The sequence below is a fragment of the Phyllobates terribilis genome, unplaced genomic scaffold (assembly GCF_046119375.1).
Source record: "Phyllobates terribilis strain yellow unplaced genomic scaffold, ASM4611937v1 Scaffold_8__6_contigs__length_399053987, whole genome shotgun sequence".
In the NCBI taxonomy this organism is placed as follows: Eukaryota; Metazoa; Chordata; class Amphibia; order Anura; family Dendrobatidae; genus Phyllobates; species Phyllobates terribilis.
In genome coordinates, this window is record NW_027362768.1 from 135,343,704 (window position 1) to 135,365,338 (window position 21,635).

Genomic DNA, 21,635 nt, shown 5'->3' on the forward strand with positions numbered 1-21,635 from the left:
CGTCTTTATTTGGTGCTCTGACCTCTTCGTCATCATTCTGGCTTAAATGACAGCTCACTGAACATTCAGTGACCTGCCTCCTATTTTAAATACTGCTCTTGCACAGTTAATATTGTAGTCTTTAAAAAAAATGTTTAACTCCAGCAAAACGGAGACGGTGAATACGCAGTAGCATCTATCACTTGCCGATAGATTCTACTGCGCATGCGCCGCTGCCATTTTGTTTGAGCAACAAAAATTTTGGCTCCTGCAAAATGGTGGCGACAGCAAGCGATGCTCTCAATCTACACAAGCGCCGCCCATCAGATATCAAGACCATCGCTTGCAGATAGATGCTACTGCGCATGCGCTGGTGCCATTTTGTTGGAGCAAAAAAACAATTTGACCCCAGAAAAAGGGCGATGGTGAATGCGCAGTAGCATTTATCGACAAGCGATAGATGCTACTGCGCATGCGCCGCTGCCGACTCCATTTTGCTGGAGTTAATTTTTTTTTATAAAGACCACAATATTAACTATTATCTGCACAAGCGCAGTATTTAAAATAGGCAGGTCACTGAATGTTAAGTGACCTGTCATTTAAACCCAAAATGATGACGATGAGGCCAGAGCACCAAATAAAGCCCCATCCACAGTCTGCCCTAGAGCACAAGCATCTCATTAACTCCAAGCTGCAAACACAGATTAAACAACAACCACAAGATGGATTTCTTCAACCCAGGTATCATTGTAATCAGTGCAACAGCACCAACCTGAAAATGTCTGTAGTTTACTTAGCAAAATCCTGATGACAGGTTTCCTTTAACTTGTTTTCACCGGAGAGCTCCTTTAACTTCAGAGACTTTATATTAAACACAAATTGCACCTGCAGAAATTATAAAATAATTATGGGTTGAGAGTGATTGCTTTAATTTCTTAACCCAAAGATTGTGGAGTCCTGCAGGAACAGGAAAACCAGTCATCTTTTAAAAAGTTATTTGTATCATTACGGGATGGGCAATAAATTACTGATCACTGGGGGTTAAATCACTAGGAATTCCACCATTCCAGCAAATAGAGTAGTGGCCATGCTTGTGTGTCCCCGCTGCAATAATTTGGGGCAGCTGAAAATAACTGCAAATCTCTGGCATTCCCATTTACAATGATGGCACACTCTATTCTGAGGATGGAGACACATTAGAGAATCACATCTGATGTGAGAGCATTGGATGCGATATGCTAATGACATTCGGCTCCTGCTCTGCTGCGACCGGGAGCCGAGTGTCAGTGCTCTGTGCTCCGATCCTCTCGTATCAGAGGATCACAGCACAGCTGCAGAGGAGATGAAGAAATTAATTTCTCCATCTCCTCTGTTGCTGGCGTTGGCGGGAATCGCACTGAAATCGGATATCACCCGATGTTTCACACTCACCCATAGGCTTATTTGGATGCATGCGATCCGATTCACGGATACAATCGCAGCATTCTGCATTTATTTTTCGTCTGATCGCGATCCGATCAGAGCAAGAAAAAAAACACCATTGAGAAGACAAGCATATGATAAAATTGGTACGAAAGCAATCCAATTTTTAATTGGATAGCATTCGCTGATTTAATCGCAAGTGGGAGCGCACCCTAATTTTGAATTTCAGAGCTCCATTCTTGGCTTTGATGGTCAGTCCCCAGAGATCAGCAAGCTATCACTTATCCCTTGAATAAGCAATAACTTGCTAAAATTGGAAAAAAACTTTAAAGGGGATCTGTCACCAGCTTTTTGCTATGTAATCTGAGAGCAAAATAATGTAGAGTCAGAGACCCTGATTCCAGCAATGTATTACTTACTGGGCTGCTTAATGTAGTTTTGATAAAATCAGTTTTCTTTGCTGTAGATCTACTGTAACATACCTGGCGGCGTCCTTGCATAGTGGTCCATCTCCCACTGTGCAAGAGCGCGCACTTGATCTCCAGTCCAGTCTGCTAGCCTGGCTTCCCTCCCTGCTGTCTGCTTGCCTCTGTTTCTGCTGCTTAAGGGCGGCGCCCGATCACTTCCTGTTTCTTGAAGCTGCTGCAGGCACACCCCTTGTGCGTCCTCAGCCTATTGCTGTCTGTCACCTGGTATTTAACCCAGCTCCTCCCTGGAATCCATGCCTGAGCATTGTGTTCTGTCAGTTGGCTTCCAGTCACTGATGTGCCAGGTCTTGTCTATGCTTCCTGCCTTGCGGTATCAGTTCCCGTGTCTGAACTGTGTCCTGTCTGAACTATCTTCTAGCCTGTTGTCTTCTGCCTATCCTGGAGGCTGTATTTCCAGGCCAGTCTGAATACTCTCCTAGCCTGTTCTTTCTGCCTTCTAGGGGCCGCATACCTAGACCCGTTCCTGCATCTTGCCTGTTCCTGTCTGAACACTCTCCTAGCCTGTTACCTGTTTTTCTCTATGTCCGTACCTTCCCTTTTCCTGCAGAATCTGATCCTGTACCTAACTCCTACTCGTTGTCCCTGTACTCCAGTTTGTGAGTTTAGAGTCCAATCGCTGCTTCATTACAAGTATCCTGTGTGTACCTGGTTCTGCCTTTCTCTTCCAGTCTGTTCCGTGTGAACAGAGCCCTGTCCCCTCTGCTCTGACTTGCTCACCGCTCCGGCGGTTCTTGCCTGCTCTGCCTTGCTCGCTGCTCCGGCAGCTCGCTCTGCTCTAACCCTTTGCTCGCTGCTCCGGCAATCTCGCTCTGCTCTGACCCTTTGCTCGCTGCTCCGGCAGTCTCGCTCTGCTCTGACCCTTTGCTCGCTGCTTCGGCAGTCTCGCTCTGCTCTGACCCTTTGCTCGCTGCTCCGGCAGTCTCGCTCTGCTCTGACCCTTTGCTCGCTGCTCCGGCAGTCTCGCTCTGCTCTGACCCTTTGCTTGCTGCTCCGGCAGTCTCGCTCTGCTCTGACCCTTTGTTCGCTGCTCCGGCTGTCTCGCTCTGCTCTGACCCTTTGCTCGCTGCTCCGGCAGTCTCGCTCTGCTCTGACCCTTTGCTCGCTGCTCCGGCAGTCTCGCTCTGCTCTGACCCTTTGCTCGCTGCTCCGGCAGTCTCGCTCTGCTCTGACCCTTTGCTCGCTGCTCCGGCAGTCTCGCTCTGCTCTGACCCTTTGCTCGCTGCTCCGGCAGTCTCGCTCTGCTCTGACCATTTGCTCGCTGCTCCGGCAGTCTCGCTCTGCTCTGACCCTTTGCTCGCTGCTCCGGCAGTCTCGCTCTGCTCTGACCCTTTGCTCGCTGCTCCGGCAGTCTCGCTCTGCTCTGACCCTTTGCTCGCTGCTTCGGCAGTCTCGCTCTGCTCTGACCCTTTGCTCGCCGCTTTGGCAGTCTCATCCTGCTCTTCTCTCGCTCACCGCTCCAGGCGGTCTCGTCTTGTTCTGCTCTTGCTCGCCGCTCTGGGCGGCCTCACTCTGCTGTTTGTCCACCGCATCTGCGGTTCTGTTCCTGAGTCCCAGTCTGTACTGGGTCCTATCCACTCGGTGCTCCAACCTGTCGTACCTGCCAGTACCTCCCTGCCTGCATACCAGTCGTGCTTACCGGCATCCGCCAGTCTGCATACCAGCCGTGTCTGCCTATACCCAGCAGTCTGTGTGCCAGCCTAACCTGCCTGTTCCTGTATTCCCCTGTGTGGGTCAACAGCCGTGTCCGGGGTCTGTCCTGGAGTAGCACCTGGTCCCTCTGCTCGGTTCCTCCTTGGTGCACTTGCGTCGTATGCCATCATGCGACCCTGGTTGGATCGGGTGGATACTTAGTTACGCCCCTCCAGGCATTCACTCTCCGGCACGGTCCAGTGGAATCACTACATATACACGCACATGCCACTCAGCCCGGGCGTGTGCATTACATCTACCAGTTCTCTGAATGCTGAGCTCTGTGTAAACCCGCCCACACCATTGATTGGGAGCCCCTTGACAATGTACATTGTACAATCAGTGGTGGGGGAGGGATTATACAGAGCAGGAGGACTACATGGCATGAGACACCTAGTCCTCTAGTGATAATCTCCTGCTGATAAAACACTGATTTTATTGAAAGTATGACAAGAAGCCCAGTAAGTAATACATTGCTGGAATCAGGGTCTCTGACTCTACATTATTTTGCTTCTGTAGCGTAAAAAAAGTGGGCATGAGATTTATTTAAATCCCATCCTCTTTGCGCAAAGGATAATATGCTGAGTTTTTTTTGCTTTTCTTAAATCAATAGTACACATGAAAATAAGAAACGTTGTAATATATTTTATCAGAGAAATCTGCTTCTCTCTCCACCACAACTGATCATTAATTCTTAAGTCTAAATTCACAGGTAAGATCTGTATTCAGCGAAGACAGATTTTCATATTACTGAGATAGGAGATGGCAGCTGCTACTTATAGAGCTAAAGGCAGAACCCCTCCCTCCACATGCCCCTCTCATCTACATAGAATCTTATCAGTACCAACTGCCATCTCCTATCTCAGTAATGTAACAATCTGTGTTCAATTAATACAGATTTTACCCAGGAATTGAGAATTTTGAGAATGAATGGTGAGTCCCGGTGGAGAAAGAAGTGAAATTCTCTGATAAGTTATAATACAAAGTTGCTTATTTTCTTGTGTACTATTGATTTATGAAATACAAAATAAAAAATAAAACGTCGGTTACACTTTTAAGTGCAATACCTTGAGGTTTACATACAGTATTGTGGATGGAAAAATAGTAAAATGCATATCATGTAGATAAAGATATTTTCTTGTGTACTATTGATTTATGAAATACAAAATAAAAAATAAAACGTCGGTTACACTTTTAAGTGCAATACCTTGAGGTTTACATACAGTATTGTGGATGGAAAAATAGTAAAATGCATATCATGTAGATAAAGAAAAAAAATGCTAACAAGCAATAGTAATACAGAATATGGGCAAATATGTCAGAGCAGTCCTGTAAATCAGGTAGCTGACAATCCTAATTGGACAGAGTCTAGTTGATGCATTACCAGATAACATACAACCAAGGAGTGAAAAACAAACAATAAGTCAGGTGGAACTTGCTAACAGTGATCCATGCCGCAGATGGCAGGGATCCAGGCTTTGCTTTCTTCACTCCAGTCCGTTGAAATCCATTTTGCTCCACGTTGGGCTTTGCAGGTGACCTGACGTGATCTCATGCTTACCAAGACACATGCTTTATGTCTTGGTATTAAGACTTTTAAGTTCTCAGTAGTCCTGTGTGCCTGCAGCCTCCAGGACCTCTGACACTGTTCCAGGTCACCTGTCCACATGTGGTCTCCAGGACCTCTGCTTCCTGCTCCTGGTCTTGTGTCCACTTGCGGTCTTTAGGAGCTCTGCTACCAGTTCCCTGTCTCCTATTTGCCCACTGTGTCAGTACGTCTGTTACCTTTTTCATGCGTGCCTCACTTGCCTGTGTGGCGCCCCTGAGGGTTCAGTCACCACAGAGGTACTGCAACTCACCCAGAGGTGTGGTGTCTCCTTCTCTCAGGTAAGGAGGGAGTGCTGCCCGAAACCCCAACACCTGCATCCAACACTACACTGCTCCAGGCCGGCTGGAAGGGCAAGATGCAATGTGTTTCCCGCTGAGCCCTAACCCTGGCTGGAGTGGGGGGAACCCAGAGGTAGGGGGAACCAGTAGTGGGTGTGGGTGGAGGAAGCAGTTTAGAGGAGCAGTATAGAGTGAGATATATAAAGGGAAGCCATTTTAGGGTGGTAAGTCAGTCAGAAAGAGGAGACAGTAGGACAGTCAGTCAGGGAGCAGAGTCTCTTTAGGAGCTCTGCTCCACAAGTAAGGGCCCAGTACCAGAGGGTCATTAGGGGAGCAGAGGAGTAGGCTCCGATCTACAGAAGGGATCCTAGGGGGTACGGCAAGTACAGGACGGCACCCGTACGCCCCGAATCTGTCAGAAGACAGAAGGATCGTAGGCCGCAAGAAGGGGACCGGCCCCTGGCCCAGTCGTGTAACTTCAAGTCTCGGCTGGAAAAACCGGAGGCTTCTGGCTTATATAGTCAGTTGCCGGAGCCTCATTCTAATCCCCGTGAAGGTCAAGCAGGTCCGGGAACTCCAAAGAGACAGGAGGGACTTCAGAGCACCCGAGCGGGATTGAGAGTGGGGAAGCGCAGGGCAGGAGGGAGAAAGACCCAGCGTGAAGACGGTCTAGCTAGGAACACAAGAAAGTGGGGTTCTGTCAGGTACTCCTAATCTGCCTGAGGAAGTGCTGAACCTCTGATTGGTGAATGCAGCGCGACGTGGGAGGCTGACACCCGTACAGTGCACCAGTGGAACTGTCATAAAGAACTCTGAGTAAAAACTCGGATGACTGCACCGTACTGCCTCCATCCCTTCTTTCATCTGCGCCAGCTCTCCCTCCAGGCACTACAACGCCCAGCGCAACTTACACCACCTACACTGCCCTGGAGCTAGCTCTACCTGTGGAGAGCCACACCATCCCTGCTGCCGTAACACCAGCTCCAGAGGACTGCTCCGCAGCGGCGGCACCCTTTAGCCGCAATCCACAGGTGGCGTCACGAACACTATTCCAAAAACCCCATATAAATAGAAATCTTCCCTTTTTACTGACCGCCCTGGGTCACGGACCGGGCCAGCCACCGTGATATCCCCCGTACCGGCACCCATAGGCCCGGCTGCCGAGTACCCCACGACCCTGGGGGCGCGTCACCTGCTGTATGATGCCCATATGCCCACCCGGACCTTGGCCTCTGAGGATCCACCTCACCAGGTCAACCTAGAGGCAGGAATTGTGTAGCCTTAGATTCTTAGCCTTACCGAACACATATGCCATAGATGGACACCTGGCATCCCAAGGAAGGATGTGTATAATGTGTAGCGCCGGCGTCCCTGCCCTCTGCTAGGCAGGGACGCTGTTCCCCTCACCTCTCTGCTCCGTGCCCGGCGTCCTCCTCTCGCTCTGCTGGCAGCGCGCGCTCCTTCCCGGCCACTGTGCTTAGGGCGCGCGCGCGCGCTCTCCCTCCCTCTTAAAGGGGCCGCGCGCGCCGTCCTAAGGAGTCCCCGGCCAATGGCCGGAGGACTTCACCATATATAAGGCACCTCCTCCAAAATGGAGGTGCCCGAGCAATGTTGTTGCACTGTTCACTACTCTGCTTCAGCCCTCAGGTCCCGTTGCCAGTTACCTGCCAGATTCCTGCCAGCTTGCTGTCTTATTCCTGCCTGATTATCTGCTACCTGCCTGCTAGTCTGAGGTCCGACGGTCTGCCTTACTACTCCTGTCAGTCTGTCTAAGGACCAGCCTGTCCGCTCACCTGGGAGCGCACTTCAGCCACCTGCCTGCTTGCCTGAGGTCCGACGGTCTGCCTTCCAACTCCTGTCAGTCTGTCTATGGACCAGCTTGCCTGCTCACCTGGGAGCACACATCTGCTACCTGCCTGCTAGCCTACCTGGAGGCTCCGCCGTCACGTGCTGTGACCACCTGCCTGTCCAGTGACTCCTACCCGCTCACCTGGGAGCGCTCATCTGCTGCCTGTCTGCTAGCCTACCTGGAGGCTCTGCCGTCACGTGCTGTGACCACCCGCCTGTCCAGAGACTTCTGCCCGCTCACCTGGGAGCGCTCATCTGCCGCCTGTCTGTTGGTCTTCCTGGAGGCTCTGCCGTCACATGCTGTGACCACCCGTTCATCCAGAGACTCTCGCCTGCTCACCTGGGAGCTCACGTCTATCATCAGCCGCCACAGGTCGTACCAAACCCTTTACCCAGAGACTGCCCCGGTCACTTGCCGTGACCATCTGCCCGTTCATCCAGAGACTGCCCCGGTCACTTGCCGTGACCATCTGCCCGTTCGTTCAGAGACTGCCCCGGTCACTTGCCGTGACCATCTGCCCGTTCATTCAGAGACTGCCCCGGGCACTTGCCGTGACCATCTGCCCGTTCATCCAGAGACTGCCCCGGTCACTTGCCGTGACCTCCAGCCCGTTCACTCAGAGACTGTCCCGGTCACCTGCTGTGACTTCCTGCCCGTCTTCCCTGGTCGCCACCCGCTCCCTTACAAGGACCGCCCCCTTGTATAGTAGCTCAGAGGTTCCGCCTCCCAGACCCGTTACATAATGATAAAGAGACCATTATGTACATTCATTCTGTTACGCTCGTGGATCGTGGACCCACTGCGCCACGGTCCGGGCTTGCCCTTGGAGGGCATGGCTAAGCTGTCACCTGGTTTTCGCTAGAGCTCTTGATGGTGGAGTTAGGCTTGAGCTGCAGGTGGCTGCCAGATACCACTCCAAAAGCAGTTCCCGGTACTGAGGCAGCTGACCCCAAGGGTCAGGATTGCAGAGCCGGATTCGGATTCCAAGGCAGGACTGGATACTGATGCAGGTTCAGACAGTGCGGATACTGGAGCGCTTGAGAGGACAGACACTGGTGCAGGTTGAGACAATGCGGATCCTGGAACACTTGACAGGACAGACACTGGTGCAGGTTCAGGTACTGCTGGAGGGACTTCAGGTTCAGGTAACATGGATTGCAGGAGCAGGTTCAGATTCAGACTAGGCGGGTTCAGCAACAGGTTCATGTACTAACAGAACCTGACAAATAACTAGCAAGAATAAAGTCAAACTAATACTAAAAGGGCGTTGTACAGGCACCTCTTTACAAGGAAGCTAGCCTTACATACTAAATTCATCCAAGCTATTTGCTGGGAGCAGATTCAGAGTGCGCACGCTATCCCTTTAGGAGGCGGGGAGCCCATGCGTGGGCCCAGGAGGAGGAAACTGCTGTACGTTGGCGTCTGTGCCGGGAGGAGAGAAAGGGAACATGAAGGGGTGCCAGCATTAGCGTTACACATTCCAGCTATAGAAGAAAGGATGAAACCTGTCAGAATTCATAAACATCCTAAAAAATCTTCATAATTGTATGGAGGTTTGGGTAGGGATTTCTGGTGACTGGTTATGAGGGTAGTTATTTGGATTACTTAGATGGTTTTCTGATAGTCCTAAAAGTATTTTGGAAGACATTTCTTACTAAATGAAGTAGAGGAACCCAATTACAGGAAGTAACACATTCAAATATATGAAGAGCGCCTATGTTCTGTGCCTACGCCCTCAGTGTATAGCTAAGAGTAGTACGTTTAGTAGTAACCCTTATTATAATGACGTGCTTTGTTCTTTTTTTTTTTTGTTCCTTTTGTTGTCTTCTTGTTTATCCTCTACACAAGAGAAGAATAAATATTAAGCTGTATTTAAGTTTCTCAGAACAAGTAATTCCATGTATGCTCTAGATGGGAGTGTAATATCATGTGGTTGAAGCCTTATAAGGATGAGTAAGAGGAGGTTACGCCTTAGCCTCGTGCTACATGAAAAACTGACTCATTGTCCTCTGAGATCTAGAGAATAGTAAATGGTAATGTAATGGATGGCCAGGACCGTATTTGTCATTCCATACGCTTATATGTCTCAATGACACATTAGTCTAACTTTCTGAGAGCTGTATTTTTTCTGTTGCGTGTAAGAAGCTGTAACTCTGACAACTCAGGATAAATGCAAGAACGCTAGGAAGAACATGTTGTCACCAAGGTCTTATGTAATTGGAGCCCTGTCTGTGCTCGTATTGTTTATAGTGGGATTTTGGTAAGTAATTTCTGTGTATCATTGTTGCATTTTCCTTATTTGTTAACTTACATGTATTTTCTATAAATAAATAACCATAAAATACAATATCTATATATACTGATTTCATCCATTCTGCTTAATTGAAAAATTGGATGCTGTAAAAATGAATCTTTTGGCTGATTTTTTTAACCCCTTCGCGACCTTGGGATTTTCCATTTTTGCATTTTCGTTTTTTGCACCCCCTGTTCCCAGAGCCATAGCGTTTTTATTTCTCTGTCAATGTGGCCATGTGAGGGCTTATTTTTTGCGGGACGAGTTGCACTTTTAAACGCCATCACTGGTTTTATCATATCATGTACGGGAAAACGGGGAAAAAAATCCAAGTGCGGTGAAATTGAAAAAAAAAATGCAATTCCACAGTTGTTTTTTGTTTTTGTTTTCTTTCCACGTTCACTGAATGCTAAAACTGACCTGCCATTATTATTCTCCATATCATTACAAGTTTGTAGACACCAAACATGTATAGGCTCTTTTTAATTTAAGTGGTGAAAAAAAATCCAAAGTTTGCTAAAAAAAAAAAAAAAAAAATGGTGCCATTTTCCAAGACCCGTAGCATCTCCATTTTTTGGGATCTGGGGCCAGGTGAGGGCTTATTTTTTGCGTGCCGAGCTGACGTTTTTATTAATACCATTTTGGGGTAGATCTGATGTTGTGATCGCCCGTTATTGCATTTTATTGCAATGTTGCGGCAACCAAAAAAACATAATTCTGCCGTTTAGAATTTTTTTCTCGTTACGCCGTTTACCGATCGGATTAATTATTTTTTTATATTGATAGATCGGGCGATTCTGAACGCGGCGAAACCAAATATGTGTATGTGGGGTTTATTTTTTATTATTTTATTTTGAATAGGGCAAAAGGGGGGTGATTTAAACTTTTATATTTTTTTAAAAACATTTTTTTAAACTTTTTGCAGGCTTCAATAGTCTCCATAGGAGACTAGAAGCAGCAATTACCTGATCGCCTCTGCTACATAGAGGTGATGAGCCGATCACCTCTATGTAGTAGAAATACTCCTGTGCTATGAGGGCCGACTACTAGGTGGCACTCATAGCGATCAGCACATGACAACCACTGGGGTCTGCTGCAGACCCAGGGTTGTCATGACCACCCATCGCTGACCCACGAACACGTGACGGGGTCACCGATGGGCGGGCTCAGCGCCGGAGCCCTCACTGAACCGGGGGATTACAGCCTGTGCGTACTAATACGCCCTGGGCCTGTAAGGGGTTTTAATTACTTGTATCTGCATAAAGAATAACAATCATATATGTACAGTTTTCCAGTTTTCTAATGTACATTGTTTTTACATTTATTGCTATTTTTAAGATTTCTTATTGTTGCCAGTTAATAGAAACATCTTTGCTAACCTCTAAGGGCAAGTGCAAACGACCATTTTCTCCCCAAAGGGTATGTGCACACGATCCTTTCTGGGAGCTCTTTGAACACAATATACTTTATGCTGCATCCAAAGTGCTGCACGCAGGTGAATCCGCATGTGTTCATTGAACCATGCGGATTCACCGCATTCTATACATTACACTGATATAATTTCTCTTTTGTAGACTAGCGTCTCCGCAAGAAAAATTGACTTGCTATGGTCTGCGAAGACGCGCGGTGTGTCCGTCTCCGCGGGTGATCCGCAGGTGCACGGAGACGCATAGTGGGCATGGGATTTCTTGAAATCCCATCCACTATGCTCTAACATCTGTCCGCTGTGGAGCACTGCGTCCAATCCGCAGCATTTACTGACCGTGTGCACGCACCCAAATTCTCCTGATTTTGCTGATCAGACTTTGATTGCACTCTGATTGCACTCTGATAACACTTTATAATAATAATAATCTTTTTATTTATATAGCGCCAACATATTCCCCAGCACTTTACAATTCAGACTCTGATCGCACTCTGATCGCACTCTGATCGCACTCTGATCGCACTCTGATCGCACTCTGATCGCACTCTGATCAGAATGAGATCTAATTTTCTTGGAGATAGAGGAAAAAAAAAAGTTTTCTATCTTCACCATTGTGTTAGTCTGGTAAAATCGGACTGCACTTGGATGTCATCTGAGTGTGTTCTGATTTTTTTTTTTCACGGACTCATAGACATGTACGGGCGAGTGCCATCTGATTCTCGGAGCGAAATCGTGTATACTGCGATTTCTTTTTTTCTTTTCTTTTTTTCCTCAGATAATACTGTCAAATGCACAGCCCCACAGAATAACATGGGTACGTCTGCTATATGTCAAATCCACGGATAGCACTCTTCCGATTTACATGATTTTCTGCACGAGCCTTAACGGTTAATACCTGTCTGATCATCTTCAGTTAACAGAGCTGCATGAACCCTGTAATGTTCAAATACGTTTTCTAAGAGACAAAATTGTGGCAAAAATTTTATGATGGAAAACAATGGGCGGACAAAAGTAAAGTTAACATAATTAAAAGAAAATAAATAAAGGTAATTTGTTTAGCTCATAGACCATTGCCTATACAGTATTGATTTCTTCTCTGAGCCTCTGACTACAATGAAGAGTATTCTCATTCACTGACAGCAAACAAATATCCTGAGAATGACGAGCAGTTTAAAAACAAATGATAATAGAGGGTTGTAAGTTTTCTTTAAAGAGATTACGCTTTATTTGTATAAGTGAGAAACCACTTTAAATATGAATATAGCTTTTAAATTAGAGCTCGTTTTTTAATGTTTCCATTTAGTTCAGTAAGGTTCTGTAACTACCATAGTTTTCCTATGTAATGTAAAAAGCAATGAAGAATATTTGATCAAATGGATTGTTCATGCATAAAAATATTAATCTCTCGAAATGAATGGGGTTGTCCCACAATTAAATTGTATTACCTGTCTGTAGAATATGTGATCCGTTTTTGATTTGTAGGTGGGGGGTGCTATTAATCTTGAGGGGGGTGCTATTAATCTTGACGACAGAAGTTTTGGTCCAGATGCAATCCTTCAAAACATCGGATCGCACTCTGATCTTTGTATTTAATGAGGCTGTGCACTTCGCTTTTTATTATCTATTTTTTTTTTTTTCCTCTAACCAAATGGTTCGAGGAAAAGAATCGCAGCATGCACGATATGCCTCCTAGAATCGGATGACATTCATGTCTATAGGTTTGTGGAAAAAATTAGACCACACTCGGATAACATTCAAGAACAGTCTGATTTTCACAGACTGACATAATGGAGAAGGTAACGAAACTTTTATTTTTTCTTCTCTTCACCTCCAAGAAAATCTGATCCAACTCTGATCACACTCTGATTAAACTCTAATCCGAGTGTGATCAGTATAATTGGAGCGATTTTCTACGATGGAGAAAAAATGATCATCTACAACTGCCTCTCCTCAACTGATACATGTGAACATACCATGTTAGGCCATGTCTACATGCTGCAGATATTTCCTGCTGCAGAAATAGCTTGGAATCTGCAGATTTTACACAGTTCCTGCTATTTGGTACATATGTTGTTGCTGCAGCATTTCTGCACCAATAATTAGGTTATGTAAGTAGTTTCTTTGTGTTTTTATCATGTTCTTCCTGTTGCTGCCTGTCACGTTTAACATAAAACTGCTTTGTTCTGGATACTTCCTGTTAGCGTTGGTAAAAACGTTATTGCTGAATGAACCTTTCGTGCATTTCTTCTGCAGAAACACACTAAAAATGCATATGCATTTTCTTACCTGCTGATTTTCCTTATTTCATCCAAAGTCTATAGATAAAATCCACAAATAAAATTATAATTTAAAATTAATTAATAATTACTGCAAAATTTTTTTGACATGTTGCAGATTTAAAAAAATGCACAGCAGTTCAATGTATGCTGCATACAAAAGCCATTTGCAAAAATAATAGAAAAGAAAAACCAGCTCACTCAGTTCCTGTGTACATGCAATCGGTGAACCCAGATATTCACCTATGCAAGGCGATGAGCAAATTAGTGGCAGTAGAAACAAAGTTGTCCAGCTTCATACAAAGATAAAATTATTCTTTTTATTACATCTCAATTAAAATCCATAACAAAATATGGTACAGGGAAAAAAAAAATACAATGCATTCTAAATGATAATAATAATAAAATGATAAAGGTCTGTAACGATAAAGGTCCTACACAGCTACCCTGGACATTCATGAATGATGATTAAAAACATCTGACTTCTTTTCAGTCATTTTTGCAGCAGCTTCATCAGCTTTATTTTTTAAATTTACTAAGTAAGTCACTTATTTTAGCAGCTTTACAGCTTTCGATGCCTGAAACGGTTAAAAAAAGAGGAAGGAACATATGTACTGCAAGTCATTTTGACATTGCAGTGCATATATTAATTCTTTTGCATGTTTTTTTTTTTAGTGATTTTTCCTTAGGGTTCACTCACAGGAGTGCATAACTCGGGTGAGGGCAATCCGATAAAAAAAAGGGATTGCATTAGGACCAATGTTATTCAATTAGGCAGTGCAGATATGTGTTTTTTTCTCAGCTGTATTGAAGTGAGGAAAAAACTAAATCAGATGGGTGCGAGAAAAAAATCGGATGTCATACGGAGCATCAAAGTGGAATCCGATTTTTACGGATACATTGCAATTCTGTAAAATGGGAAGCTGTAAATGCCCCTGTAAAAGATTAATAGTTGCCGAGCAAGAAAACGAATTGTATACGGACCGCAAAAATTATCTCACTCTTCTGGATGAGAATGGGACCGAATCATTTTTTTTTCATTTTTTATTTTTTCTCATTAAATAGTCTCGTGTGACCCCAGACTTAGCATGAGTCTTTTGCCAAGTTTTTTTTATCTGAAACTTCCCAAATCTTTGAGGAGTTTTAAGATTTTGAGGAAGATTTCGGGGAGTTTCCGCTTTAAAAACTTAGCAAAGAAATTCATTATGAACACACAGCTAGGGTATGTGCACACAGTCTTTTTTGCTGAATTTTTGAAGTGGAAAGTAAGCAGAAACTCCTCGTTTTTTGAAGAGTTTTGTGCTTTCGAGGAGTATTTGGAGAGTTTCCACTCTGCCTCTGCTCCAAAAACTCTTAAAAAAACCTCAGTGTGCACATAGCCCAATATATTTGTAGGTAGCTAGACAGTCCACTAGCATTTGTAATCAGGAGAAAAAAGGATCAGGCAAGTTCATTGTACAGTGTAACATATGAGTTTTTATGAACTGCTGCAGAGGGATTCGCCCTGCTTTGTCTGAGAGTCCTTTACATTGAGCAGAGAACAAGAGGGGGGCATTTACCAATATAAGCATTGTTCAGGTCAGTGTGCACCAAATAGTGGGAGGTAGACTACATATTTTAGGGCGCCACACGATACACTCAATGACTCATTGTTGCACTATACTTTGTGGCTTTGTTAGAGAAATAAAAAGATTACAGAAAAAGAAAGTTTGAAACAATAATGAATTTTAATTAATACAGTGGATATAAAAGGTGTATACGCCCCCTGTTAGAATGTCAGGTTTTTGTAATGTGAAAAAAATCACACCAAGAAGAATCAATTGTAAACTTTTTTCACTTTTAATGTCACTCAAAATGTGTAAAAATCCATTGAGAAACAAACTGAAATAATTTTGAGAGGGGAAATAAAAATAACAAATATGATGTGGTTGCATAAGTTTGAACACCCTCCTGTAATTGAAGATGTGATTGTGTTCAGAATTAGCCAATCACATTTAAACTCATGTTAAATAGTAGTCAGTGCGCAACTGCCATCAAGGATTTTGATTAACCCCACAAAGTTGAGTTGTTCTAGTAGGATTTGTCTGCCATTTTCTTAGGTGCATTTTACAGCAAAAAGCCATGGTTCATAAACAGCATACAACACAGCAAAGGAGCTCATTGTTGAAAGTTATCGGTCAGCAAAAAGGGTACAACATTTTTTTTTCCAAGGCATTAAATATACCAAGGAACACTGTGAAGATGGTTATCATGAAGTGGCTTAAATTTAGCACAACAGTGACATAACCTAGAACTGGACGTTCTTCAAAAATTGATGAAAAGACAAGAAGAAATTTGATCCAAAAGGCTGGCAAGAGGCCTACAGCAACATTGAAGGAATTGAAAGAATTTCTGGCAAGCACTGGTTGTATACTGCATGTGACAACAATCTTCCAGGGGGGCAAGATGGAGGCCTTTTTTTGCAAAGAAAAACATCCAAGCCTGGCTATGTTTTGCCAACAGCTACAAGTCTGTCAGAAGCATGTGGAAAACTTAATTTTATGATCTGATGAGAAGAAGGATCAACTTTTTGGCCATAATTCCAAAAGGTATGTTTGGCAGAACACTATACCCACAGTGAAGCATATCGGACAAAGTATTATGCTTTGGAGCTGTTTTTGTTTGGCATCTGGAATTGGGACTTTAGTGAATCTGGAGGAAATTATGAATAGTTTTAATTATCAGACAATTCTGCTACAAAACCTTCAGGCCTGTGTTAAATAACTGAAAATTAAGCGAAATATCACTTTCCAGCTCCACAACAATACTAAGCATACCTCCAAATCAACAAAAGAATGGCTACTCCAGAAGAAGATCAACGTTTTGGAATGGCCCAGCCAGAACCTGCACCTGAATCCAATTAAAAATCTGTGGTTGACCTGAAGAGGGCGCTGTACACAGGAGATGCCCTAAGAATCTGACAGATTTGGAGTGATACTGCAAGAAAGAGTAGGCAAAGATTGTGAATTCTAGATGTGCCAGGCTGATAGACTTCTACCAAAAAAGACTGAATGCTGTCATAAGTTCAAAGTACTTCAACAAAGTATTACTTTAAGAGTGTGCATATTTATGCAAACACATTATTTTAGTTCTTTATTTTTCTTTTTCCAACGAAAAAGATTTCAGTTTATTTTTCAATTGAATTGTACAGATTATGGGGGACATTAAGGGTGAAAAAGTTCTGAAATTATTCTCCTTCATATGTTTTTTTTTTTACTTGACAAAAATCTGGCCAAAAATATTACAGGGGTGTGTAGACTTTGTGTATCCACTGTATATGAACATTAAGCACTGGGGAACGTTAATGGAAGAGCCAAAGATTAAATGTCCTGAGAGGCCATGTTCACATGTTCAATATTTGGTCAGTATTTTACATCCGTATTTGTAAGCCAAAATCAGGAGTGGAACAATAAGCGGGAAAGTATAATAGAAACACATGCACCACTTTTTGCTTATAAATACTAATGTAAAATACTGACCAAATACTGAACGTGTTAACATGGCCTAATATTGTAGATGGGAGACTGGTTGGTGTTACAGTGATGGTACATGATGAACAATGGGGGGGGGGGTGGGAATTGTGAAAGGGGGCACAGTATGGAGCGGGGCAGTGTGTGGAAACATTATGCAGAGGAGCAGGGTGTGGAAACATTATAGAGAGGGGCAGTGTGAGTAAACATTATGAAGAAGTGGCAGTGTGGGGGACAGTTTGCAGGCGGCAGTATAGGGGAACCATATGGAGCGGTGAGGACAGTATAGTGAGGTGAGAGTGTGAGGGGACAGTATGGAGAGTTTGGAGCATTGGGGAACAGTGGAGAAAAGCAGCACTGGTGAAAAATATGGAGGGTTAGCAGCATGGCCGGACAGCATGGAAAGATAGCAGCATGAGGGGCCAGTATGCAGAGTTAGTAGTGGGGGGCACTAAAGATAAGAACAGCATGAGGAAGAACAGTGTAAGCCATAGTTCATAAGGAAGGACAACGTGGCAGTTATAGCTCATAAGGGAGGACACTGTGGTGGTGATAATTTATAAGGGGGGACAGTATGGAGGCAATGTATAATAAGAGGCATTATAAATGTGACGCCTCTACTCAGAAAGCCCGTGTTTTACCCTGGGTGTTGGGGGACTCGGTGTCGGGCCCTGTTGGAGAGATGGGATGCAGCCGTGGCCCGGGCCCGACCCGTGCTCAGGGCCGTCACATTAGAAAGAGATGGTGTGGGCTTGTCCGGGTTGAGTGGCTGATTAACGACTACGCCACCTGTGGTGTCTGGTGAAGGGTCACCAGCGCTGCTAGCAGTCCGCTGAGGCCCGATGTCATGGCGGCTAAAGTTATTACTGCTCCCCACAGGCGGAGCAAGGCCTCAGGGCAGGCAAACAGGACGAAGGGGGGTAGCAGTAGCACGGGGAGTATGGGCACCGCGTCGCGTGGTATGGCGCGTAATGAACAGTCCAGAGGCCATAGGGGTGAACTTCCAAGGCTTTACTCACTCAGAGATGTTAGCGGGAAGGCGACTCCCTGCTCCTCGCGGAGTCCTGCGTTCACCAGGGACGGGGGTCCGACTACCTCCGAGGAAGTCCAGTGTTCGGTAGCGACCCTACACCAGAGTGTTCCTGCACTACGGACTTCACCCTTTCCCGTCTGTGCATGTGTAGATAGGCCGGGTCTCCCTCTGAGCTCCTCTCAGGTGTAGGGGTCGGGTGGCAATTCCTCTCCATCCGACGCCCGGTGGGATCCTCAGGGCCTAACCGGGCTTTCCCGTTCTGGACGTAGAGTACAAGGTCGGGTGTCGGGGGCCAGTACCCCTCTTGCAGCCGGAGTCCCTCTGAATAGATCAGGTAGGCGAGGACAGGTGGTGTGCTCCGCTCCGTCTGCATCCTCCCCGGGACCCATTTGCTAGGGAGCCACACTCTAAAGCTCCCGGGCCTTCTTGATCCTGGTCCTCGGCCGGGTTGAGACATTCCTTGTCTGCAACCTACCACTCGTCCCAATATCAGGGTACGAGGGCTGTGTCCCATGCCGGTGCAGGCCCACACAGGATCTGCGCTCCCGGAGGGAAGTCACATCACACAGTAGTTTGACAGCACAGTGACAGCCGACAGACTAGCAAAGGCTAGACTAAAGGCGGACCAAAGAGACAGAAAACGACCAAAAGACCAGAGAAGAACCAAGATCAAAGATGGCATTCTATTAAGTACTAGATTTGAAGTGTAACAAACTAGTTGTTCCTCCACCCACACCCACTAACTGGTTCCTACTACTTTGTGTTCCCCAGTCTCCCTGTAACCAGGGGAGCAGCACCTAGTGCATACTAGCTCCCTCTGGTGCAAATGTTGTGTTGGATGCAAAAGGTTAGGTCACCACCATCACACTGGCCTTACCTCAGAGGAGGAACACCACACTCCATTGAAGAAGTGCCTCATTCCTGTGGCGGTCGAACCCTCAGGGACACCACATAAATAATGATACATTTTTAAGGGCACTGTCATAAACAAAAATTAAAATCCATAAAGACATTTCTGGAGGGGGGACATATCACTCTCACATTGAACATATGGGATTAATTAGAGCTGGGGAAGAAGGAAACTAATTACAACTGGGAAAGTGAGAAAGGACTAACACCTCAACTTCTATTGAAGTAGGGGACTCCTGTCATGAACAGGTAATGACCACTGGATATTTGTTCTGCGAAAAAGACACCAAGACTAGTGTTGAGCCACCCCCGTAGTGTTCGGGTTCGGTTCGGTTCGTCGAACACCGGGATGTTCGAGGAACTGTTCGTCGAACTGTTCGTCGAACACCTTAGAACACCGTCGAACACCGTTAAAACCAATGGCAGGCAAACAAAAACACATAGAAACACATAGAAAACACCTGCAAAGGTGTCCAAAAGCTGACAAACTGCTCAGAAGACACTCTCTTTAAAAAAGCCGGCCGGCAAATTCAGCAGCGGCATACACCGGTACCCGACAATTTAAACAAGAAGGAATAGAGCATCACACATAGATTAGATAGATAGAAACATGTCAGTCACACATATAAGAAGCACAGTGACAGTGTTGGTTACTGCACTTGTCATTTAGTGTAAAGGATTTATTAAAAACAATATTAGTGTTTTCATGCACCGTCTCTTTAAAAAAGCCGGCCGGCAATTCAGCATCTGTACCCGACAATTTAGAACAGAAAGAATAGAGCTTCACACATAGATTAGATAGATAGAAACATGTCAGTCACATATATAATAAGTACAGTGATAGTGTTGCTTACTATACTTGTCATTTAGCGTAAAGGATTTATTTAAAAAAATAATAGTGTTTTCATGCACTGTCTCTTTAAAAAAGCCGGCCGGCAATTCAGCAGCGGTACCCGACAATTTAGAACAGAAAGATAGAGCATCACACATAGATTAGATAGATAGAAACATGTCAGTCACATATATATGAAGTACAGTGATAGTGTTGGTTACTGTACTTGTCATTTAGTATTAAAATAAAGGATTTATTATTAAAAAAATTGGCGTGGGGTTCCCCTTAATTTTAGGCTCTAGCGGAGGTTAAGCAGACGGCTGGGGCAGATGTTTGAAGCCTGGGAAGGGGGTAATACCCACGGAGCTTCCCAGGCTACTAATATCAGCCCCCAGCTGAATGCATAGCCTTTACTAGCTATTAAAATGGGGGACCCCCCCAAAAAAATGACGTGGGGTCCCCCCTAATTTAATAGCTAGCAAAGGCTAGGCAGACAGCTGGGGGCTGATATTAATAGCCCAGGAAGGGAGCCATGAATATTGGCCCCCTCCCAGGCTAGAAACAGCAGCCGTCAGCCGCCCCAGAAATGGCGCATTCATAGGATGCGCCAATTCTGGCACTTAGCCTCGCTCTTCCACGCTGCCCTGGTGCGGTGGCAGGGGGTAATAGGGTTGGGGTTGATGTCAGCTTATAATGCCAGCTGACATCAAGCCCAGGTTAGTAATGGAGAGGCGTCTATAAGACACCCCCCCATTACTAACCCCATAGTCAAAGTTAAAAAAAACACAAACACCCAGAATAAAGTCCTTTAATTGAAATAAAGACACAATCCTTTATTGTTCTAAATTAAACCATACTTACCATCACGCCCATTCCAGCTGAAGCCAACGATCTCCTGCAATAAAAGAAAAATAATAAAGCAACCTCATCCTTACCTTTCCATGGTTCCCACGACAGCTTCAGCTCTGCTACATCGAGATGACAGGCTGGACCGCAGCAGAACGCTGCCATCCAGCCTGTCATCCCGCAGACACTGAGAAGCGCAGGCTTGCTTGCGCTGCTCAGCGTCTCTCTGTGACGACATCCAGATGAGCCGTGTTCATGTCCAATGAACTCGGCTCACCTCATGCACGTCACTGACAGCGTGGGAAAATTCTCATGCTGAAGCGCTGATTGCAGGAGAATTTTCCCACGCTGTCAGTGACGTGCAGGAGGTGAGCTGAGTTCATTGGACATGAGCTCACCTCATGCACATCACTGACAGCGTGGGAGAATTCTCCTGCACTCAGCACTTCAGCGTGAGAATTTTCCCACGCTGTCAGTGACGTGCATGAGGTGAGCCGAGTTCATTGGACATGACCTCGGCTCATCTGGATGCCGTCACAGCGAGACAGTGAGGAGCGCAAGCATGCCTGCGCTTCTCAGTGTCTGCGGGATGACAGACTGGATGGCAGCGTTCTGCTGCGGTCCAGCCAGTCATCTCGATGTAGCAGAGCTGAAGCTGTCGTGGGAACCATGGAAAGGTAAGGATGAGGTTGGTTTATTATTTTTCTTTTATTGCAGGAGATCGTTGGCTTCAGCTGGAATGGGTGTGATGGTAAGTATGGTTTAATTTAGAACAATAAAGAATTGTGTCTTTATTTCAATTAAAGGACTTTATTCTGGGTGTTGTGTTTTTTTTAAATACTTTACTAGAAATTCATGGCGGTCATGTCTAATACTGGCGTGACCCCATGAATTTTGGGCTTGGGGCCAGCTGATAATACCAAGCTGGCCCTAACCCCTTTATTACCCAGTGAGCCACCGCACCAGGGCCCTGGATGAGTTGGGTACAGCGCCAGAAGATGGCGCTTCTATGAACGCGCCATTTTCCGGGGTGGCTGCGGACTGCAATTTGTAGCGGGGGGGGGGGGGCCCAGAAAGCTTGGGCCTCCCTGCGCTGCAGATTCCAGCCCCCAGCTGCCTAGTTGTACCTGGCTGGACACAAAAATAGGGCGAAGCCCCACGTACTTTTTTTTTAATTATTTCATGAAATTCATGAAA

At 45.5% G+C, this 21,635-nt stretch overlaps 1 protein-coding gene across 5 annotated transcripts in view; it reads left to right on the forward strand.

Moving 5' to 3' along the window:
* Positions 1-8,680: 8,680 nt before the first annotated feature.
* The window catches only part of LOC141156872 (histo-blood group ABO system transferase 2-like), a 34,834-nt gene continuing 21,879 nt past the window's right edge, over positions 8,681-21,635 (forward strand). The window contains exons 1-3 of one of the 5 annotated variants that reach the window (XM_073643355.1): positions 9,199-9,574; positions 11,809-11,847; positions 11,947-12,079. Coding sequence is in view for 2 of the 5 variants with exons in the window: in XM_073643352.1 (XP_073499453.1) it covers positions 9,507-9,574 (68 nt within the window). In the remaining 3 variants the exon portion in view is untranslated. Of the gene's footprint in view, positions 8,725-9,196; positions 9,575-11,808; positions 11,848-11,946; positions 12,080-12,679; positions 12,830-21,635 lie in introns of those variants that run through there. The other 4 variants (XM_073643356.1, XM_073643353.1, XM_073643352.1 and 1 more) reach the window with 4 other exon arrangements.